Raw genomic sequence first — 20,984 nt, forward strand, 5'->3', positions numbered from 1 at the left:
CTCCCATCTCCATCCACCTTGGAAGTTGGTGAAGTTCTGCCAGAAATACAGACTTTGCTTTCACATCCCTGGAGCCATGTCAGGCAAACAGTAAAAGAATAAAGAAAACAGTTTGAGAAGGAAAGTTTGAGATCGTTTTCTTTTGTCTGGCCAAGATTTATTCAAAATAGATGTATAGAAAATATCGTCTATATTGTAACTTTCCTGGAAGTCATATACTGTACCTTCACATGTACTGCTCTGCGTGGGAACAGCTTAGGGAGTGAGGATGTTACAGTTGTGACAAACAAGCAGCTGGAAAGCTCACTTTGTATTAGAATCATAATGGAAGTTGTGGTGTATCAAGCTAGATTAATTTCCAGCCATTAAACCTCCATATTCTGCTGTGTGAAAGCTTGCAGAACTTAGCAATGTCAAAGCATTTATTTTTCTTTGACATCGCCCTCTCCTGACTTGCTGGCTTCTTCTTTCTGTGCGGTGATTCATCGCTGCCACCTCACCTCTACAGCTCTCCCCTGTCAAACCTCATCTCCTCCTCTCCTGTAAAGAGCTAACCGTTAACTGTGCTCTTCTTCTCTCGTGGAGCTGCATTGACATGAACTTAACATATCAAATATTCATTACACGCTGGCACATGGCTGCCGTGGAGTACGCCCTCCACAGACATGTGTTGACATCCTGTGGGTCTTCAAGGCAGCCTCTTCTCAGCCTTTTCTCAGGCTTTGGCTGTCAGCACAACAGATCTTATTTGCAAACATGACCAAGTGGATGACAGACATTTTTATTCAATCACCCTTGTTATAATCCCTCCTCTTTGGTTGTCCTTCATTGGTACAGAGTGTAACATCTGAAGAAGCTGTAACCTAGATAAATCCATCTACAGCGCTCATACTGTAGTGTCATATGTGCCAAAGTTTTTGTCAGAAACAGGTTGATTTTTAGGCTTTAAGAGGTTCAGATGTTATTTCTGTTTAGTTGTCTCTTCTTAAGGGACAGAAGTTTTTCATGTAAAATCAGAATTTTGACTGCTCGCGAAGCACTGATGGTGAAGGGTTAGTGGACTAGAAGTGAATGTAGTCAGTCAAGGGTCCTCACAAGGATATACGTACAAGGATGTGTGTGTGTGCATGTGTATATTTGTGTGCTCATCTGTTTTACTGCCTAATTAGTCTCTGTTTGCTGATTACGTTACCTCCTTTACATAGCCACCTAAATGTTTCTACCAGCTGTGTCTTTGTAGACTAACCTAACTGCAGCTGTGATGCAACTGTATCCCAGGATCTCTGTATTAACTGTGTTACAGTATACTGTCTGTTACACTTACATCCAAGACTGCATTTTTAACGTCTCAGATTTTATGTCCCTCCTTTGCTTCCCTCTTAGAGCAAACAGGGTCCAAGCACAGGTCGACCCGGAGGTTTCTGCTGTAGGTTTTTTTTTTTTTTTTTTGAATAACAATAATAAAAAAGTCCTAACCATAGAGGAAAATGCATTGAGCAAATTGGCAATATTCTATTTTCTCACATTTTATAGACTAAATGGTTCAGTGAATATGAATGAAAGTAATTATTAATTGGTGCCCTAGTATTAACTACATATGGCCTACTATAGTTGCATATTATATTAACACAGCTGTGTTATAGCAGCGCAGAAAGCAGATGAACTGTCCAGACTGGTGGAGGCTCTGGATTTCTTCTTAACATTCTTGCCTGTTATCACATCTACAGCCTCCGAGCTGCTTTCCTGCCCTCGCTCACTCTGCTGCTCGCTGTTGCACGACATGTTAATATCTTCGTTGCTCGTGAATGACTAAGATTTTGATGCTGCACAGTGCATGTCAGCCTCCTCTGTGATACCATATGTTATTTTATTGTCTATTAAACTACATCTCCAGTGCACAGACATGGGAAACGATAACGCTGAAGGTCTAGCCTGCCTAATGAAATGACTGACTGACGGTTTACGACATGCAGCCCACATTCACGGATGAGCTCTGTGTTTTGTGTTTGCAGATAGCGTCTGTTCCTGCGACCTGGACTGCTCGCGTGGTTAATTCATTCATGAGTGGGGTCAGCTGCAACACGTGAACCCACAGCTCTTCATGGGAGGATAAATGACACTTGAGACCTATTTAGGTGTCTCTGCGGCTCAGAACAGAACCAAAGCATTAGCATAGCTGCGCTACATGCCTCAGACAGGCTTTGTGTGGCGCAGATTGCTCTATAAGGTTAAACACACTGAGGCCACCTTTAGCTTTACCGTTCAAACAACAAAACAGCAACTTGGTTATGCATGAAAAACTCAAATGAGACACCTCTGGCAAACTAAAATTATTTTGGGAGCATTACAGAGCACTCGGGGCGAAGTTTACATAACGATGGCTTTAAGCATCCACAGTAAGTGTGTGTTTGTGTGGGTGTGTTTGAGAGATGAGTGAGGGAGAGCGGCGGCGCATAATGTGTGTATAACTGAGACGATGGAGCGGCAGATAAGTTGGTTTGCTTTCTCTGGCAAGTGGTGGTAAGGAATTGAGTTCATTTAGACGAAGGACGATAACAGATGCTAAGAGGGGGAAATGGAGTGAGATAATGCATGATGAGGAATAGAAGCAATAAATAAAAGGAGGGCATGTGGGAGCCAAGTGAAATCAAGACGAATCACCTCGATTTACTTTTTATATTTCACTGAAGGAATGCATGCATTAAGATTTACAACTTTAAACCTCTTTGGCGTCTTCTTATGGCCAGGTTATAGTTCAGGAGGCAATTCATCAATCACTAGTATCCACTTAGCCATAATGTGCATCAGGGCTTCATTTTTTTTTTTTTTTTTTTGGGGGGGGGGCTTGGGATAACTTAGAGTCAGCTGTGATGCTGTGAGGAACCTCAGCCTCACCAGTTATTTTGTGGTGCTTCTGCACACACACACACACACACACACACACACACACACACACACACACACACACACACGCACGCACACACACACACACACACACAAACACACACACACACACCCTAATCTTAACCTAAACCTTATCCTAATTTTTAAAACCAAGTCTTGACCCTCAAACACCCCTTTCAAGTTGGGAGGACTGGCCAAAAATGCCCTCACTTTCCAAAAATGCCTTTACTCTATTGGCTAAAAACTTGTTCTGGTCCTCACTATGTAGCAAGTACAAGTGGACACAGACAAAAACACACACACACTACATTAATATCTCTCACTGACTCATTGCAGTAGCCTGAAGGTTAGAACATAAGCAACCAGCTGGGAAAATCTTGGTGAGCGAAATAATAATTCACCACCTTTTTCCTGGAAATTAAAAGATAAGGATGCTGTTTATCTATTTGCTATTAGCAACAAATCCCGCAAAACTACCAGATTCAACCATGAATTTAACTTGTTAACAAGTACTGTGCGTCTAGCCAAAGCCTGATATACCCACGTTATCTAAAACACACAAAATAGCCATAGCCCCATCAGTGTTATTCTGACGTATTAATATGTAAGCAGAGCTGTACTGTTGTAGTTGGTCGAGGTGCAGCTTGTTGGCTGTAAGGATGTTTCAGTGAAGCAGGAGACATCTGGAATGGATGAGGGACAACGACTGCATGTAAGAGTTAGGTATTAGGTAACTAGGTATTTGAACTGTTTGTGGAATAACATATCAGACACAAAAGATTAGTCGCAGGCTGAGTTTGTCTTTAGTGTTAAAACATACTTGCTATGATATTTAAATGTAAGGTATGTAACATTTCCACATTAAAATGTCTAAAAACATTACCTCGTCTGTGAACATTTTTGCATGAGTCGCGCCAGCTTACATTTTCATCGACACTGATGGCTGTTAAAAAGTGAAGACAACAACTCCCATGATCCCACGCTACTTCACGACATCATCAAACTCCGTCTTATCTTTTTATTATTTTGATTGAGAGACCCCTCAGTGGCAGAAAACACTGTGCATTTAAGTGTTGAACTTATCATGACCTGTCTGTCATGATAAAGAACATAGTCAGCACTGTTTATTCCTCTCAGCCCGTGTGATTGAAAACGCATTCATGGAGTTGTTTCAGAATGAAGATGTAAGATGTTTAATGTGAGTTATCGTCATTGTAACAAAGGAATTTGTCATCCAGTGCAACTCCCTTGCTCTTTTCTTTTTTTTTTTGTTTTTTGGATAGCAATAAAGTCCTGGCCCAGAGGGAAAACTTTCCAAGTACACATCAGACAGTACTTGTTAGTATTGTTAGTGGGATAAATGCTTTGTGGTTACGATCCCCTCAGGAGACTCAGTGATAATAATAAAAACAATACCAGCCTTTTCCCTTCTATTACAGTTCAACCGACAACCACTTCATAAGTGCTTTTACATCTGCTGTTTAAAGCTTGTGTAGCGGTTCTGTCAGGTCCCTGAAGTATCTTGTCTGTCTCTCCTGCTGCACAGGAGGAGATGTGTCGTATGGAAACAACTTGTCGACTGCACTGGCTGTCTTTATTGTTTACTCGACCTTCTTTACATGATCTGATGGGGTTTTTTGTAGTCGTGAATGCTGTCCATTAATGCCCCACCTGGGTTAGGGTTAATTACCACTTTCACCACAAGTCTGTGCAGCCTCTGAGCTGCAGCCTCTTCCCCTGCAGCTTTTCCCTCGCAAATGATGTCATTTTTTTTCTTTTTTTAGTGGGCTGAACTGCCTTGCTAAATAAGGTTTAAGAAATTCGCGTATCTATGTATGGGTTCCACTATGCTGTGCAGCTCTGTAGCTGTGTGTGACAGGGGCGGATTACTGCACATAAACACTGCCTTCCAGCATCCACAAGAACTCAATGCAGAATAAAGCCATGTGGATACAAGGTGGAGGAGACATGGTGTAGGGATCACCCAGGCCCTTTCATAATTCAGCAGGTCTATTCGGAGTCACCTCATAAACATTAAATATTACAGGGGCTGCTGTAGGAGGCGCATGTGTGAATTCCTCTGCTCAACATATACAGTGCATTAAACATGTAAGGGTCAGACTCCCTGCAGAGGGCTGTTTGTGGGAATATCTCTGAGTGGGGCTGCAGTTAAAGGAAGTCAAGTAAGTGTTTGTCTCTCATCGCTATATTTGTCTCCTCTCTGTTGTCTTTTTATTTGTTGCAGAGCTTCATCATTTCTGCTCATGGAATTTCTAACAACCCCGACAGTCATACAGCACATACACGATCCATCAGAAGCAGGCTCATTAGCATGCGAACGAGTTGATGCCAGCCTGCGTGTCAAATGCCCTCGTGTCTCCTGAAAGCGTTGATCGTTCCTCTGTTAAGTTTTCAGATCTGCTTTGTGACTCTGCCATGTTGCTTTTCATTCTTCCTGCTGTGCTTTTGTTTGCACAGTAACTTTATATTTTGCTTAAGGAGAAATTGCGTCCAGAGACAGTGATAATTTTTTTTTCTCTCTTTCTTTAAGCTCTGCATTTGTTTATTTCCCTTCACAGATCCCCATTGGGCCTAATTAGGCAGCTTTATCGTATGGTCTTGTTCTGATAACAGTGTTTGTTTGTCAGACAGGCTTCTGTCCACGAACTCAAGCCCTTATTAGGATTAAGTGAAGTTGCACATTGTCAGTGGATCATAAGAAAGCCACTGACAGTCTCGTTGTAGCCCCAATCCTGACTTTTGCTGTAATGGAATGAAAGCAACCTCATTCAATCGCTCAGCTGTTGGAATACACTCGTCACTTTAGCTGTTTATCAAGCCACATCCTTTCGCATAAAAGCCTCAACCTCAACTCAGTCTTTTGGCGCCGATTATGCTTTCAGTAAATGTCACAGTAAGGACTGTTTTCTGTTTGCAGACAGCTGAATCAGTTTGTTTGACTTGTCACACTACCTTCCAAGTGTTGACAGGTGAAATTGCAGTGTTCGCTTTGCTCTGTGCTCGCGTGTTTACACCAAATCTCAGGCAATCGGTGCAAACGTGACAGGGAGGTTTATTACTGTGAAAAAGCACACCTTTTTATTCTCGGGAGAAAAACTCTGAAATGCTTTACTAGTTTTCTGCTTTTATATGCTGTTTCTATTTAGTAGAAATATAAGGTCATAACTCATTGGGCTGCATTTGTGGCCCTGATGAATTCATTTAGGAGCTATAGGCTGGATTTAAAGGAGCTGAATTGGTTCAGGTTATATATATTCGCTCTGATATATATTCGCCACTGATGCCTGGTGATGATTTACCTGGTTGTGGCTGTGGAAGATTTTATTATTCAAATGCTTCACTTGAGTAAAAGCAGCAATGCACTCCTGCATTCATAATATTTCAAATTACTACCAATGCGTATAAGTAGAAGTAGCATTTTAATGTTGTAGCTGGTCTAGGTAGAGTACATTCTGACTTGCTCTTTTCATGGTGGCTTTCTCATCCATATGTTGGTTTTGTTGGCACGACTTACCCTGTTATCATTCTTACAAGAACAAGGAGTTTGGTGACGTTGCGTATTTCTCAGCATAATTGAAAGCACTTTTGTGGGTGCACAGAACATTTCATTTGCAAAGTTAACTGGAGCTGTCAAATTAAGGCAGTGGAGTAAAATGCACAGTATTTCCCTAAAGTTGTCAAAATGGAGAGGGTGAAATATAGAACAACTCCGATTCCAAAAAAGTTGGTACGTTGTGTAAAATGTAAACAAAACCAGAAGCAAACAAACTGTGTTTACTGCCAACACCTTTACAAAGTGCTCCAGAGCCCATGTAGAATCATCCTTTATACAGTGAGGTGTTTCTTTGCTTGAGAACGCAAAGAACGACTGAGGATGCACCTTTCATGCCCAATCATGATACTATCACCTGTTACCTATCAACCTGTTTACCTGTGGAATGATCCAAACAGGTGCTTTTTGGAGTGTTCCACAACTTTCCCAGTCTTTAGTTGCTCCTGTCCCAACTTGTTTGAAAAATGTTGCTGCATCAAATTCAGAATAAGCATATATTTACAAAAATCAATGAAGCTCATGAGGTCAAACATTAAATATATGGTCTTTGTACTGTTTTCTAGTGAGTGTATGTCAAATATAATTAGCAAATTATGACATTCTGTGAGGATTTTTATCGTCCCAACTTTCCTGTAATTGGTGCTTTCTCTCACAATGTGCAGTGCAGAGTTACTTTCCAGCACTGCCTGTGTGGATCTATGTGCACTGATGCTTCAACTTAAACACAGTGTTTTGTTGTTGCCAAACAACACATTTGCCAAACCTCCTAAAATTGCCATTAACAGATTTTGATTTTGTCTCTCTCTTTACTGAGTTACCAGTTGATGAGGTTCACTTGTACCATTATCATCAGAAAATTACGTGCACCTTTCGGTGCAATCTGATTCTGGTTCATATATATTTCTGGTTCAGATTCTCTGGATATTTCCGGCGGAGATTATAAAGACATGTATTGACACGTGATGCCAGTGGTTGAGGCTCCTGCGTGGGCCAGCTTCACGGCTGCTGAGATGTAAATTGCACATTGAATGTGTAGTTGGAGCGAGTGGTTGCACACAGGAAAAGTGAGAGCAGCACAGCGCTGCGAGCAATAGAAATGATGCAGATATCTCCTCAAGTCCTTTCCCCTGCATCCCTGTGCCAGCTAGGCCAGTGAATATAAACAGACAAACAGGCGAAGTGCTGCTGTTGTTTGAAGCTTGTACAGGTTTATTCCTGCCAAACTCAGAGGTCACAGACAGCATCTACAGGACAGTGGTCTTGGTGCTCCTGACTGCAATCAGGTTTAAATCTGAGGCAAGTAATTGTTCAGTTTGGGGTAGAAGCTATGGCACAGTTGGAAACAGTTGCCTTGTGTTTATTAGTTAGGAGGTGTGATTGACATAGTTTGGCTCATGATCAATAATCCTTCCCTCAATAGCACCTGTGCAGTGGAAATCTTGACGATTTCGTGAGGAAGAGCACCACAAAATAGGTTCTTCCTGGAGGAAACTGATACCTCTGTGCAGGCGCTGAATAATCACCTCTTGAATATATATCAACTAGAACAAGTGGCTGAGGGCAGATGATGATAAATTTGTTGGACTAGCAGAAATGTATTCAGTGTATGACCATTCAGTGGTAACATAGGTGGTCCACATACTGCACACATGATGGGACAGTTTGACTAGGCCATGCAGTGTAACACATGGCAGACAAGATAGTTAATTGAAGGAATTATTCTATTTTAAAACATCCAGCACGTTGTTCATATTAAGAGTTTGAAAGCAATGTGATCAAATTATACGTTAAAGCAACCAAAACAGTGTGTTTTTCAGACAAGAAAAAAAAAATCAGTCTTAATAACTTCAGTCTTTACAACACATGTGTATTACAAACGTACAGTAACAGTGTAGGATGGTGAGCATGGTAACTAGTAATCAAAGGCTCCCTGTAGCGTTGTTGTTGCCTCACTGCAAGCACAGACCACAGGTCCTACACACATCATGAAAGAGTGTATGAAGCAGCATCCAGCCAAAACTTCCCACACACACGTCCATGTACAGCACACAAAAAAAGCCCCCATGCACTCACATTCAAACAATACAGGTACTTCTCCAACGTTATACAACGGCTTGTCATTGTCTGCCACCCACATGCATCAGATGTGTATAGGAAATGGGAATGTTTATTAAAAGACGTGAATAATCGGCGCACGGCGGAGGCTTCGAGCATACGGCCCAGGGGGGCGCCGGAGCTGTGACGGCGGGGCGCAGATGGGACGCGCTCCGCTCTCCAGCATTGTTAACGGGGTCAGTGACAAACATTTTGAGCAGTGCAGAGTTCAGCCACGTTCACAGCTGCTGAGATGTGATGTTGTTTTTTGGGGTTAACGCACGCGCTATTGTTCCTGTCATGCCCATGTTTAATCATGAAAATAGGGTGACATTGGAGTTGGACAATGAAAAGACCTTTTACATATTGACTGGAGGCTGTAAGTAGGGTATGTTTTCCTCCCTGTAGTAAAAACATCTACCTAAACTGGAGCGAGGAGGCAGGTGATGAATAATCAAAGACAAACACATTACTGTGTGGTACTATTAAAATTTAGTAACTCACTTTGTGCACTTATCATTATTTTATAGTTGTTGGAGACCTTAGACAATGAACTATAGTCTGCACCTATAGTCTGCACAGTGAAATAACATTTTTTTCTGTGACTAGTTTATAAAACACGAAGCACATTGTATTGTCGGGTGAGAAATGTTGACCCTTCAGGAAAAAGAACACATTTGACATATTCAGTGAAGTGCAGTGTCCCGTCGTATTTTTGGACACATGCTCTAAAATGCATGCCTGGAAAAACAGCTTACGCCCAGATGTGGAACATTTTAGGCGGGTGGGGAAATAGGACAATTCAGCAACTATTTCATCACAATTATGATTTTCACTGAGGCATGGAAAAGGTGAAATGCGTGTCTGAGAGACGGTGGACGGGCAAAAGCCTTCGACTTGACACATTTTCCAAACAGCACTCAGCAGAGGAGCCCCGGCAGGCGGCGAACGAGTAGCCGAGGAGTGCTTGTCACATCCCCTAACAAATCCAACAGGCCTGACAAGTGAATCCCACAGACAGACTGACCAAATTAGGCCACGTCCATGATGAGCATGTTGCTCATCACTGGTTGGTGGCGAGTGTATATACTGCATGTGGTAACAGGGGGTGCTAATGCGTCACAATCAGCACTGCAAGAACTCTCAAAAACAAGAAAAAAGCAGTAAAATTGGGGAATTGGGACAATGTCAATAAGATTTTTAAAACAATAGGTAGTCTGAAAAACCCACAGTTATTTTTTAATTAGTGCAGCAGGACTGAAAATAAGTACATTTGTCTTGATACTAAAAAATTCTGACTTTGCACAAATCAGTTTTGTACTTGTCAGTGTTGATCAAACAGCTTTATAATTCTGGAAATTACACTTGCAAGCATATACTTACTCCAGTAATAAAACCAGTAATAGAATCTCAGTAAGATGTTATAATATCTTGTTAAAATAACTAAGGACAAAAAAGCTTGAAACAAGTGAAACACTCAAACTAGATCTTTTCAGACAAAAAACAAGCATATGTTGCCTTGATTTAAGATATTTCATCTTACTGCTTTTTGCAGTGAAGGCCTGGATTATGAAGACTCGGTGAAATAGACAGCGGCTGAATTTATTAAGACCTTGTGTCAAGAAGTCTGTGTGGTCAAACCGGAATGTGTGGATGCACAGAGGAAGCAAAGGTTGAAAGTGGTGGGAAAAGTTTTACTTTTTATACAGTCAGTTCAACAAAATTTAACCTAAAACTATTGAGCTCTCTCAGATATTGGTGAAGGTTGTTTTGGGGTATTTTGTTCGGTAGCGGTGCATTTCTTACTGCTGCAGGAACAGTTATAATGAAGTTGGACTCCATCACGCTTTTCAGCAATCTAAAACATCAATAGCGAACATCAGGTCGTGGCTGCAGTTTCTCAGAAGCAAAGAGCAGCGGAGAGTCACAGATATTCATTAGTCAGTCTAGAAGAAACCTTTCACAGAAAAGAAAAACTTGAGCGCTGATTTGAGTTTAACGGCGGACGAAGCGACCGCTGACTTGTGCCGTCGGCCAGAGATTTGCATCACAGGAGCAGTTTGCGGTGTCTCACATGTTGGCACTTTGGCCAAAGATGAAGATGGATGGCCCTCGCCCTGCATTTCTCAGAATGAAGGGGAAATGGTGAAGCTCTGGCCTTAATACTTACTGTTTTGTTAGTGACTGCTGCACACAGTGTGCTGTGTTTGGATGATGCAGAAGGCAGCTGCTGTCAGTGTGTTTGAGACACACGTCGACAGGGACACACACTTGTCAGGCTGAGGTCAATGAGCAGCTGAGGGAAGGTTTTGTCTTTGATTTGTGTAGCTATAATTTTTATGGATGAAGGACTTTCAGCTACAAAAATGCTCCTTGTCTTGTGTCTTTTTGTAACATTTTGGTGTGGTTTTATAACTGTAAATCACGCAAAATCACTGTTCTGGTTTTATTTATTGTTTGCTGATGTGTCTCTCGGTAAAGTAGGGCATCAACAGGAAGCTTTCATCAGGATGAACTTCCTGTTGAGTCACATCTGAACTGCAACTTTGCTTTGATATTTGATATTTGAATTTTTTATAATTTTCACATCCATCTAGAATGGGTTCCCAGGCCTCTACAGGCATTTTCTCAAAGGAAGTTCAGAGGAATGTTGGAAATCACTGAAGTAGACAGGTATAAGGAGAGCAGATAAAGCACTCGAACAGCAGCTTAACAAAAGTTAATCTGTTGAGATGTGATCTATATGTTAATGGCTGCAAAACATCACGCAGAGTGACCGTGTCTTGATAAATTATGTGCACAGAACATCATCTATCACTCAGCTCCCGCCCAGAAAACCCACAATCTAAGAGTTTTGGAAAGAAAGAAGTTGCACAGCCGAGGTTGATGGAGCATTTGCACAGTAGCAGATAAGTGTGCTGTCTAACTGAGAATCAGTCACGCAGACTGCGTCGCCAGGATTTAAACAATGTCACGTCTTCCTGGCAGCCGAGTCGCGGAGCGTGTTGCAGCTCGCCGCTTCGTCTCCTCTGAACTCTGCCTCACCCCATTATCAGATAGTGGGGCTCTCATCCAGCATTGCCATGCTCGGTGTAACATCTACAGCCCTGAGGTATGAGCATGGCGTGCATTGCCTCTGCCTTTTTCAGTCAAAGCGCAGGAAGCAGGAAGAATACACAAAGAGGGAGTTTCAGAGTTGTGCTGCATTTTAGCATTAGCGAGCATCTATTTGATTGACGTGTTTGCTTGATGTTTCAGAAACAAAGAGATTAGCCACTGTTAATAAATGCACATAGGCCTCATCAATGGCGAGGCGGGTTGTATAAGATGAGTGAGGCGGGAGGGCTCTGCGTTTGGAAAGCTGCATGATAGGTTGTTGCTCGGGGGCATTTTCTGAACCGGACAGTTATTGTGTTTTCCAAGAGGTTTGTTTTTAATCCTTGCTGCTCCCCTCTGCCCGCATTCATGCGCGCATACTCCCCCTTTGTAATTTTATTTGTCAGACAGTGTAATCAAATGAAAGGTAAGTACTCTCAAACAAACAACAGTAATTGTTAGTGGCCATTGTATTGAGCCATCCAACATGCACTTGAGCACAGAGCGGTTCGAATGTTTTTGGGACATTCTGGGAATCTGCGTCATTCATTTGTGATTGTCAGTGGATCTTTTTTACACAAATACTAATAAATGACCAGGCATTATTCAAACAAGTAGCTGTCTGTCCTTTCGAACAAAGGGAGCAATGGCCCTTTAGTATTTCTGTTAGAATTGCATCTTTTAGTTTAGTATTTGGCCAGGCATCACTGAACAAGTCCGGCATCGTTGCATTTATCTGAAATGATTGGCGTCACATCATTTTTCACACGTTGAGCACATCCCCAGGCGAAATATTTTGGCTCGGTAACTTGTTTCAGCGTGAAAAGCACAAAAGGAAACAGGCCCAAACAAACCAAGAGGTCCCTCTGGCTCTGCCTGTGCGAGTCTCAGCCGTGGATCCACCTCTTGAATCAGATGTGCAACACTAGTGAGAAAAGCTCCGGGTCATTTCCTGGAACAGAGAGCTAGCGGGGCTAAACAACACATGTTCCAGAGGACCTTGATTGGTGTGGGTCCGCAGAGGGCCAAAGCTCTGGCAGGATATCATAGCAGCAGAATACACAAGCCTAATTAGCGTCACACCTTCAAGCACATTAGTTCCACTCCAGCTCCCACCGAATGGCTGATGTGATTCCCATCATCCTGCATCAAAGGCATCCAAGCAGACCTGAGAAATCTGCACAGATGAAGCACGAGAGACTTACGAACGCATGTCTTCAGGGCGTGTCTTTAAAAATACTCACTTGCTCACAGTAAAAACTACAAGCAGTGAATGCTCATTTATTTCATGTTCAGCTTGGGGGCATTTCATGATGTTATATCTAAAAATATGCAGATATTAATATGAGTCAGAAGCCACCATCAAAATTCAAACTTTGAGGGAGCGTTATCAGAGGGAAGGTTGAACTTGGAAAGGTCCTCAGTGTGGCATTCAGGGTTAGTCGCCTGATGCTTCACTTTTACACACAACACATATTGTTTTCATGTAAAAAGAAACTGCTGCTTGGAAACATTATGCAAGATGTGCTCTTCTCAAGCTGACATGGCAGCTTCACAAATATGTAATGGCCAGTGTTGCAAGTGTTGGGACATCAAAATGGTGTCCAGGGGCCAGAGAAGGTTGAGACACCCATTTTTATCGCTATCTTGCTCTCTCACTTTGGCAGACCCCCTCTCTCTTTCGTCATCCCTCCTGCAGGACTCCGCCGAGCACCGGGCCTGGTTAATCATTGCTTTTACTCTGTGCTAAGTTGGAGAAAATGGTGCGGGCAGGTTGGCGTGTTTGGAAATGAGTCCCCTCTCTGTGTTTGTGGGAAGGGAGGGCAAGAGAGCGAGGGAGGGAAACCCTTGGAAAACCGTCACACGCTAGCGTAACACTCGTGCCGTCGGCAAGAGCTCTGTCAGCCTCTGCTGTGCCCGGACACATGCTTAAACGTCACACACTCACAGAATGAAGCCTGATGTCTTTCTCTGGTAAGAATTGTATGTCACACTTACAGTACAGATGTTCGGTGAGGCAGAGCCACCCGGTCCGGCGTGACTCACATAGTTTGGCTATAGTTTTGTTCATGCCATCAGTGTAAACCGTCATTTTTGCATGAAGAAAACACGTTAAACTGACAACCTAATGGATCCTGCAGTTTTCTCATGCCGTACCAGAGATGCTTCTTTGTTTAAGCCCCCTCCGCCGCTGTAAAACAGAATTGTGACATGTCTGACGGTGTTAAGGGCGCAGGAGTCAGTGCTGTGATCTCAGCTGGATCAGTCCTGACCTGATGTCAGACCAGACAAGCGTAACTCTGATCCCTGAGGCGCCCGCGGCTATCAGTCAGTCTGTACCACAGCTAATGCTAACTGCATCCTGTGGTCATTACACTGAACAGACCATTTAGAAAATATGGCTCTTTAGTTTAGATCTTATCTGAGGTCTGGCTTCCAGTAGAGCTTTGTAATATATAGGGCGGACCTTTAGATTGTGACTCCCGGTGGCTAATTCAACCGAGACTTTAGAAGCTTGTTGACATGTTCAGTCAAAACCGCAGACTGAGAAACTTCACATATGAATAAAGGCTTTCTTGAGCACATAAATTACATACTGAACATCTGTCATGACGCATTGTGCTCTTATCTCTTGAACAAACACCCTCCAGTACACAAAAGAAATTCCAAACACATCAGCATGAGCCCATCCTCCTCCCCGCCACGAGACTGGAACAGAATGGAATTTGAAACGTTTTAGCCAAAAATGTTTCCATGGTCAAGGTGTTTTTTGCAGAAACGTTTCAGATTTCGTTCCGTTCTCCGGCTTCAACGAAATCTCTCGGCGGAGTCCGCGGCGTCCGTCGACACGCAGGTGAGTGACCTCTGGCACACGTGCTCAATCGGAGACTGACATCCTTTAGGATGAAGGCGGACAGCGGCCGACTGTGAGTCACTGAGCGAGTGCAGCTCTGCTGAGCCGCAGCTGTCCAACTGATGGCACAAACAGCATTTCCTGGATGTTTTTGGCTCCGTGCTTGATGTTCTGGACAGTCTAATTCTGGGTAGTCCATCCTGCTACATCATTCAGCTGCGCATCTTGCTAACCGTGCTTGGTATAAATGAGTGGCAAGGATGGAAATGGGACTGGTCAGGCTCAGAATATATATCTCCTCTATATTAGCTGAGCCTGTTCAGCACACAAGTTACACTGACATATTCCCTGAACCTGTTTTCTGCCTCTTCTTCTTCTGCATGCCTTCAAATCTTGGTGTAATTGCAGTGTGATAGATTTGACCCAGCCTTTTCCTGTTTTGGTTCTCTTGTTTCGCGCTGCCAAGTTGAGCCAAGGTAATAAGTAGTGTGTTTGCAATGAGCTTTGATGGATTGTGTCTCTCTGTGTCATCTAGGCAGTGTGGCGAGCGTAGATAAGCCCCCCTATGAGGTGAAAAGCCTTCCCTGTCCTGCAGTATCCCCACCCAGCACCAACAGCAGGAATAAGGGATGTCACGACTGTTCCTCCTTTTGGCAATGCTCATTGTCTGCTGCAGCATCCAGGTGGGTCCCGCGAGCACGTATGCACACAAAAATGCATTCATACATACATGTACACACTTTTTCCCAGAGGTCAACAGCCTCCATGCAAGTCTGTGAACTTCCATTAGTGACTGGCCTTTACAGTGGGGTGGGTGGGTGTTTTCTCTAGCTCTGCAGCTTTCTGAAATAAGCCAGAGAGTAGTGGTGTGGAAGCGTAAATAAACTGTCACTGGTTTTTAAATGGCAGCGTAATGGTGTACAATACATTAGCCTGTCCATACAGTAGCGCGAGCCCCCCCATACAGACAACACATTAGAGCGGGACACTGCGTCATCCAGCTGGATTATGTCCCCATTTTGAGGATGGGTTGTTTACAGCTACTGTATATATGAAGTAAAGTGAAATGAATGAATGCAAACTCGGTTGACGCACCCGTTTTGTCTTCATGCTTCGTGTGAAGCCCAAACATTGTTAACATTTTTTCTGCTCCCCCGCTTGCACCACGTCAATTAGCCCACAAATAACAGACCTTCCTGGTGTAGCTGGACTCTTTTTTTGTTAATTTTTCCTCCTACGTGCGCCACCATCTCCCCAGGTGTCCCCTGCTGCTACTCTGGATAAGCTGAAGGAGAGTTGGAAGTTGTACATGATGGAGTGTGATCACAACAACAGCCGAGAATCACCAAGCACCGGTGAGCTCTAAGTCATTTAAGAATATTTACACCTGCAGTCATTTATTTTTTATACCACCACAAAGGCTTATTATCACAGTTTACAGTATCTTAGCACACGGTGGAAGCCTGTTTCTGCCCACCTGATGAATGTAAGATCAATACTCACTCTTATATCTGGCTCTTTAGCTGCTAAATGTTCACCAGCTAGTTGCCAACTTTGCCGACCTGCTGTTTGGTGCTGGACAGGTAGCGATCAGTGGGTTTATCCGAGACTGTTTTGCTGAAAACAGCTGCCCGATGAGGCCAAAGCAGTAAATTTGCAGGCTGTAAAAGCAATTTGATACAAAAGTGGAGTGAACTGCAGAGTTTGGTGATAATTCAAACCCAGTGGGTTTGTCACTACGAGCAACACCTTGCAAATGAAAGTTTGGGCCATTGTTACAATTAAAAAAAAACCCACTGGCATCAAATCAATTGATAAAAATTGTCAAAATTAAGGTTGTGTTCTTATGCAAATAAACAACAAAGTGCAACTTAACAATAAGCTATGATGCCTAAATTATCATTGGTGCTCTGACAACATTTCTGAGAAGGGTAATGGATATTTTTTTCTATGTAATTTGCATTCACACTTGCGAGAAAATCAGTATTTACCCTGCACCTTGTGGTGCAACTATCTAATGCAGTGGAGCAGGTAATGATTAGGTCACCAGACAGTGGAGCGGCAGCAATTTCCGCTCTCTGCTCAGCCCATTGTGTAATCACTCTACTTGCGGCCACTCCCAGTTTTCTATTTGCTGCACCACAGTCTCTGCTCGCACTGAGAGAGCTTTAGTTTGCTCGCAAAGTTTAACTACAAGGTGAAAAGCCGCTCTCCTGTTGCCCTGAGCATCTACCTGTCTGTACGCCAGCAACCAGCACTGTTTACATCCTTTGCTGACAAGACGAAAGGTGTGGTATAAGCGAAGGGTCATCGATAGACGACTCTACTCCAAAGTAATGACCAGCAGCCATCACTTCAATGACATGTTACTGTATTCCATGAATTAGACCAGTTCAGACTTAGAAGATAAGGGCTGGGATTATATGGAAAAATATCAGCAATATTTCATGGGTTTTTTTTTTGTCCCCAGGCCTTGTGTGCAACAGGACTTTTGACAATTATGCCTGTTGGCCTGATGGACTCCCCAACACCACTGTCAGCGTGTCGTGTCCGTGGTATCTGCCGTGGCACCATAAAGGTAAGAGACGTTAATAGATGTCATGCCAGCACAACTTAAAATATCCTACAGATAAAGACAGCCGTCCTTGATGACTGGACATGCATGTGTGTGTGTGTGTGTGTGTGTGTGTGTGTGTGTGTGTGTGTGTGTGTGTATGTAGTTCAACACGGCATGGTCTATCAGGAATGTGATGCAAACGGCCAGTGGGTGACTTTGAAGAATACCAGCGAGTGTGACTCCAATGATCTAAGTCAGGTGAGATTATGTCTCTCTTGTTAGTCTTTCTGTAGGGCAGGAAACAAAGAGAAACAAGCAAGAGGATACTCATATCTTGTCTGCATGGACTCATTTACAGAGGAAAAGTTAGAGTTAAAGCTGAAACACGCACGTCACCCCCGTTCAAATAAAGGAAACAAGACATGTGTTTTCATTTGCAGCAGTACTACAGCCACATTTGGATCATGTACACAGTGGGCTATTCCTTATCGCTGGTGGCGTTGGTGTTGGCGCTTGGCATTCTCATATTCTTCAGGTAATAATGGCCGCTCGACCGCTACAGCAGATTCTGCACCAAACGCAGCAAGGAGGGGATAATTACGTTCAAATGAATAGTTAGAAATGTTCAAAGTACACATATTCTCCTTCTGGTGGACAGTTATGAGAGAAGGTTGATACCACTCACATGTCTGTCCGTACAGCCTACAAGCAATGAGCATAGCTTAGCACAAAGACTGGTAGCAGGGGCAAACAGCTAGCCTGGCTCTGTCCAAAGCAAGCAGCACCTCTAAAGGTCACTAATTAACACATTATTTCGAAGTGTAAAGTGACATTTCTTGGCTCGGAGCAGTAGCTTCCTGAAAGCTGGGTGGTTGCTTGGCACCAGCTCCCAGCCAAGAAATTGACTAAACAACAAACAACATATGGGACATGAATAGTCAGTTTTGAGGTGCTGGTGTTACCGTTGGACAAAGTCAGACTAGCTGATTACCTGTTTCCAGTATCTGTGGTAAGCCAAGCGGACCAGCTGCTGGCTGTAACTTCATATTTACTGTGCAGACGTGAGAGTGGTCTTCTCATCCAACTCCAGATAAAATCTCAAACTATTCCTTTAAGTAGAGAGCTGCAGTCGCAGTTTATCTGTGAGTGATCATGTTGAAAAAAGGCATTTGTCGGCTCTCATTCATCAGAAAACTGCACTGCATGAGGAACAACATCCACATGAATCTGTTCGCCTCCTTCATCCTGCGAGCGCTCTCCATCTTTATCAAAGACGCCCTGTTGGAGGCTACCAACATCACATCGCAGGACCTCAGCAGAAACCAGGAGCAAGGGTTCCCCCGAGCATCTATGCTTCCAGTGGAGCTCCTGGTCAACAATGAGGTCGGTACTGATCTGCAGCTCAACAATGAGCTATAGGCCAGTGTTGCACAGTGATCACTAAAGGACTGTACACGAATATATAACAGATTCATATTTGAGCCTTCCCTTGCAGGATCAATTAAAACAAGAATCAAACAGTCAAAAATTAGGCTTCTGATGTGCACAGTGGATCATATGCAGAGGACAATGATCCTGTGTCTGTTCATACTGTCTCTAAGAAGTTGGTACAGTGTCAAACAGAACTAAACCAGAAAGCACTCACAGCTGCACAAGCCTGCAATTATGTCTCTTTAATAGTGGACAATATTTACATTTTTCAGTCTGCAACTGGATTACGGTCTCAAATCAAAGTACTCATTATGATGCTGAATATCTGATGCAGCCGTTTCGTTTACTTAATGTAGATAACAGAATAAAATAGTATAAACATAGCCCACATAAGACTGCACAGCCATAATTTTGATTTGGATAAAAGACAAAATAAATGAATTCATGAGTATAAATAGTCGGGTTTATAGAAAATAAAAATCGTAGTCTTGGGAAAGGGTAATTGCAGCCACAAAGATAACTGCAGCAGCTAATTATCCATAGAAGGGCTTGCGTTCGTGTGCCTGTGCTGGGGGTCACAGCTGGCTGAGGCTGGGGTTAAAGTTGCTGCTGTTGTACGATGTCAGGGCTGAATCCTGGCGTTGGCAGCCCCCATCTGCCGCAGCACTGATCCACTCGCAGCTGAATGACGGTAAACATCAGACAGCTTGACGTTCCCATCATGTGTGAAACAAACCTCACTGCTGTCCTGCAGACGATGGTCAACTGTCGCATCGCCGTGGTGATGATGCAGTACAGCATCATGGCCAACAGCTACTGGCTGCTGGTGGAAGGCATCTACCTCCACAACCTCCTGGTCATCACTGTGTTTACAGAGAGGAACTACTTCAAAATCTACCTCTGCATTGGCTGGGGTGAGCTGGCCTGCTGGCCGTGTGTGTCTGTGTCAGCTGATACAACGTAATTATGTGTTATATGATGGTTTTGCATGCGAGGTAATTAAGTCAGAGGAGACAAATGTAAACTGTTACACTGGGGCAAAGAATGGCTGTTTTGCATTTAGATGGCTCTCATTTCTGTCCAGGTACCCCGTTGATATTCCTCGTGCCCTGGGTGGTGGCTAAATACCTTTATGAAAATCAAGAGTAAGTTCCCACAACACTCACCCTCTCTCTCTCACACACACACCGGTGATTCTGTAGCCTCCATCAGACAAACATTTTACATCTTAGCTCATTCATGTTGATCCCACACTCGTAGCAGCGCCTTCAGAAAAAAGCCGGCAGATGGTCTTTCTTCTAAACATATGAATGTTGTCACTCGGCAGCTTACGGTCAATTTAACAGGAGGAGTTGGCTGCAATTAAAAGTTTCTCATCTGCTGGATGCCAAATATGGAAACTATGTCAAAACAGCAGTTGGGTTGTTTTTTTTAATATTTCATGTTCACATTTAGCACCCAAAGTTTATTTCGCAGCCTCTTAGGGAGCAAATCTGGGGGCGAAAGGGATTTTTAAAGCAGGACTTTCTGAACCGCAGACACATTGTGCTGTTATGCAAAGCTTTAAAAACCCATGATGGTGCTGCGTGTGCCTACTCTGGAGTTTGGCCGTCAGCGATTTCATCAGCCAGGCAGAGAGAACTCCTTCTACTTTCTCCTCTTTCTCGCAGTGTAATAAGATGTGTGAAACAATCGGCCGTGTTTGAAAGCATGTGAGGTATTTCTGGTCGTCTCTTACTTATCTCTCCTCCTTTCTATTTCAGGTGCTGGATGCTAAATATAAACATGAATTACTGGTGGATCATCCGTTCTCCCATATTGCTGGCAGTTGTGGTAATTTCCCCTTCCTCCCTTTTATTCTGATGCTGTCTCCTGATCTTGCCACTATGTTCCCTTCCTTCACATCAAGATATGCTGTTTCCTAAATATTTCAAACCACTGTGCCATGTAAAGTTTTTTATAATTTCTGCATTACTGCACTGGCCGAAAAGTATATTCGCCCCAAAATCTTCATGTTTACACAGCACTTCTGAATTTCTGCACTCCTTTTTCCATTCATACACCATAAATTATTAAATAAACCTCATTTATTCATGAAGCATAAAAGGTCGTCTGTGCTTTAGGCTAACACGTGGGAAACATCTTAAGAGTCAAAGGTGTTTTGATGAGAGAAATATGACTTTCCTTGCACTGTGACCCACCACACAGTTTAGCAAAACCCCTATCCGTCCTGTGACCAGGCCCTTTATTGTAGGTGGGCTCTGCAAAGGACAGTTCTGAGCTTTTATGTAAGTTCAATTCATCATGGCTCTTATGTCAGGCTAGTTACACAGACATCCCGGCATTTTCCATGCATTAATCGTCCTGCTAAGTGGCCTGTATCCCACAGGAATTCCTGTGTTTGAGTTGTTGCAGGGACGGGAGGGCCGGTTCCCATTTCACTGTTTCCCTCTTTATCCTTATCCCACCAAGTT

The 20,984-nt window shown here is 43.3% G+C and overlaps 1 protein-coding gene across 2 annotated transcripts in view; it reads left to right on the forward strand.

Annotated features, from left to right (window-relative positions):
• gcgra (glucagon receptor a) overlaps nt 1-20,984 on the forward strand; it is a 33,568-nt gene that overhangs the window by 9,513 nt on the left and 3,071 nt on the right. The window contains exons 2-10 of one of the 2 annotated variants that reach the window (XM_041956640.1): nt 15,058-15,205; nt 15,781-15,877; nt 16,993-17,100; nt 17,243-17,337; nt 17,520-17,614; nt 18,270-18,462; nt 19,265-19,424; nt 19,595-19,655; nt 20,274-20,343. In XM_041956640.1, the coding sequence (XP_041812574.1) occupies nt 15,152-15,205; nt 15,781-15,877; nt 16,993-17,100; nt 17,243-17,337; nt 17,520-17,614; nt 18,270-18,462; nt 19,265-19,424; nt 19,595-19,655; nt 20,274-20,343 (933 nt within the window). In that variant the 5' untranslated portion in view covers nt 15,058-15,151. The remainder of the gene's footprint in view (nt 1-15,057; nt 15,206-15,780; nt 15,878-16,992; nt 17,101-17,242; nt 17,338-17,519; nt 17,615-18,269; nt 18,463-19,264; nt 19,425-19,594; nt 19,656-20,273; nt 20,344-20,984) is intronic. The other variant, XM_041956641.1, reaches the window with a different exon arrangement.

This window comes from Chelmon rostratus, chromosome 17 (genome assembly GCF_017976325.1).
Source record: "Chelmon rostratus isolate fCheRos1 chromosome 17, fCheRos1.pri, whole genome shotgun sequence".
Classification (NCBI taxonomy): Eukaryota; Metazoa; Chordata; class Actinopteri; order Chaetodontiformes; family Chaetodontidae; genus Chelmon; species Chelmon rostratus.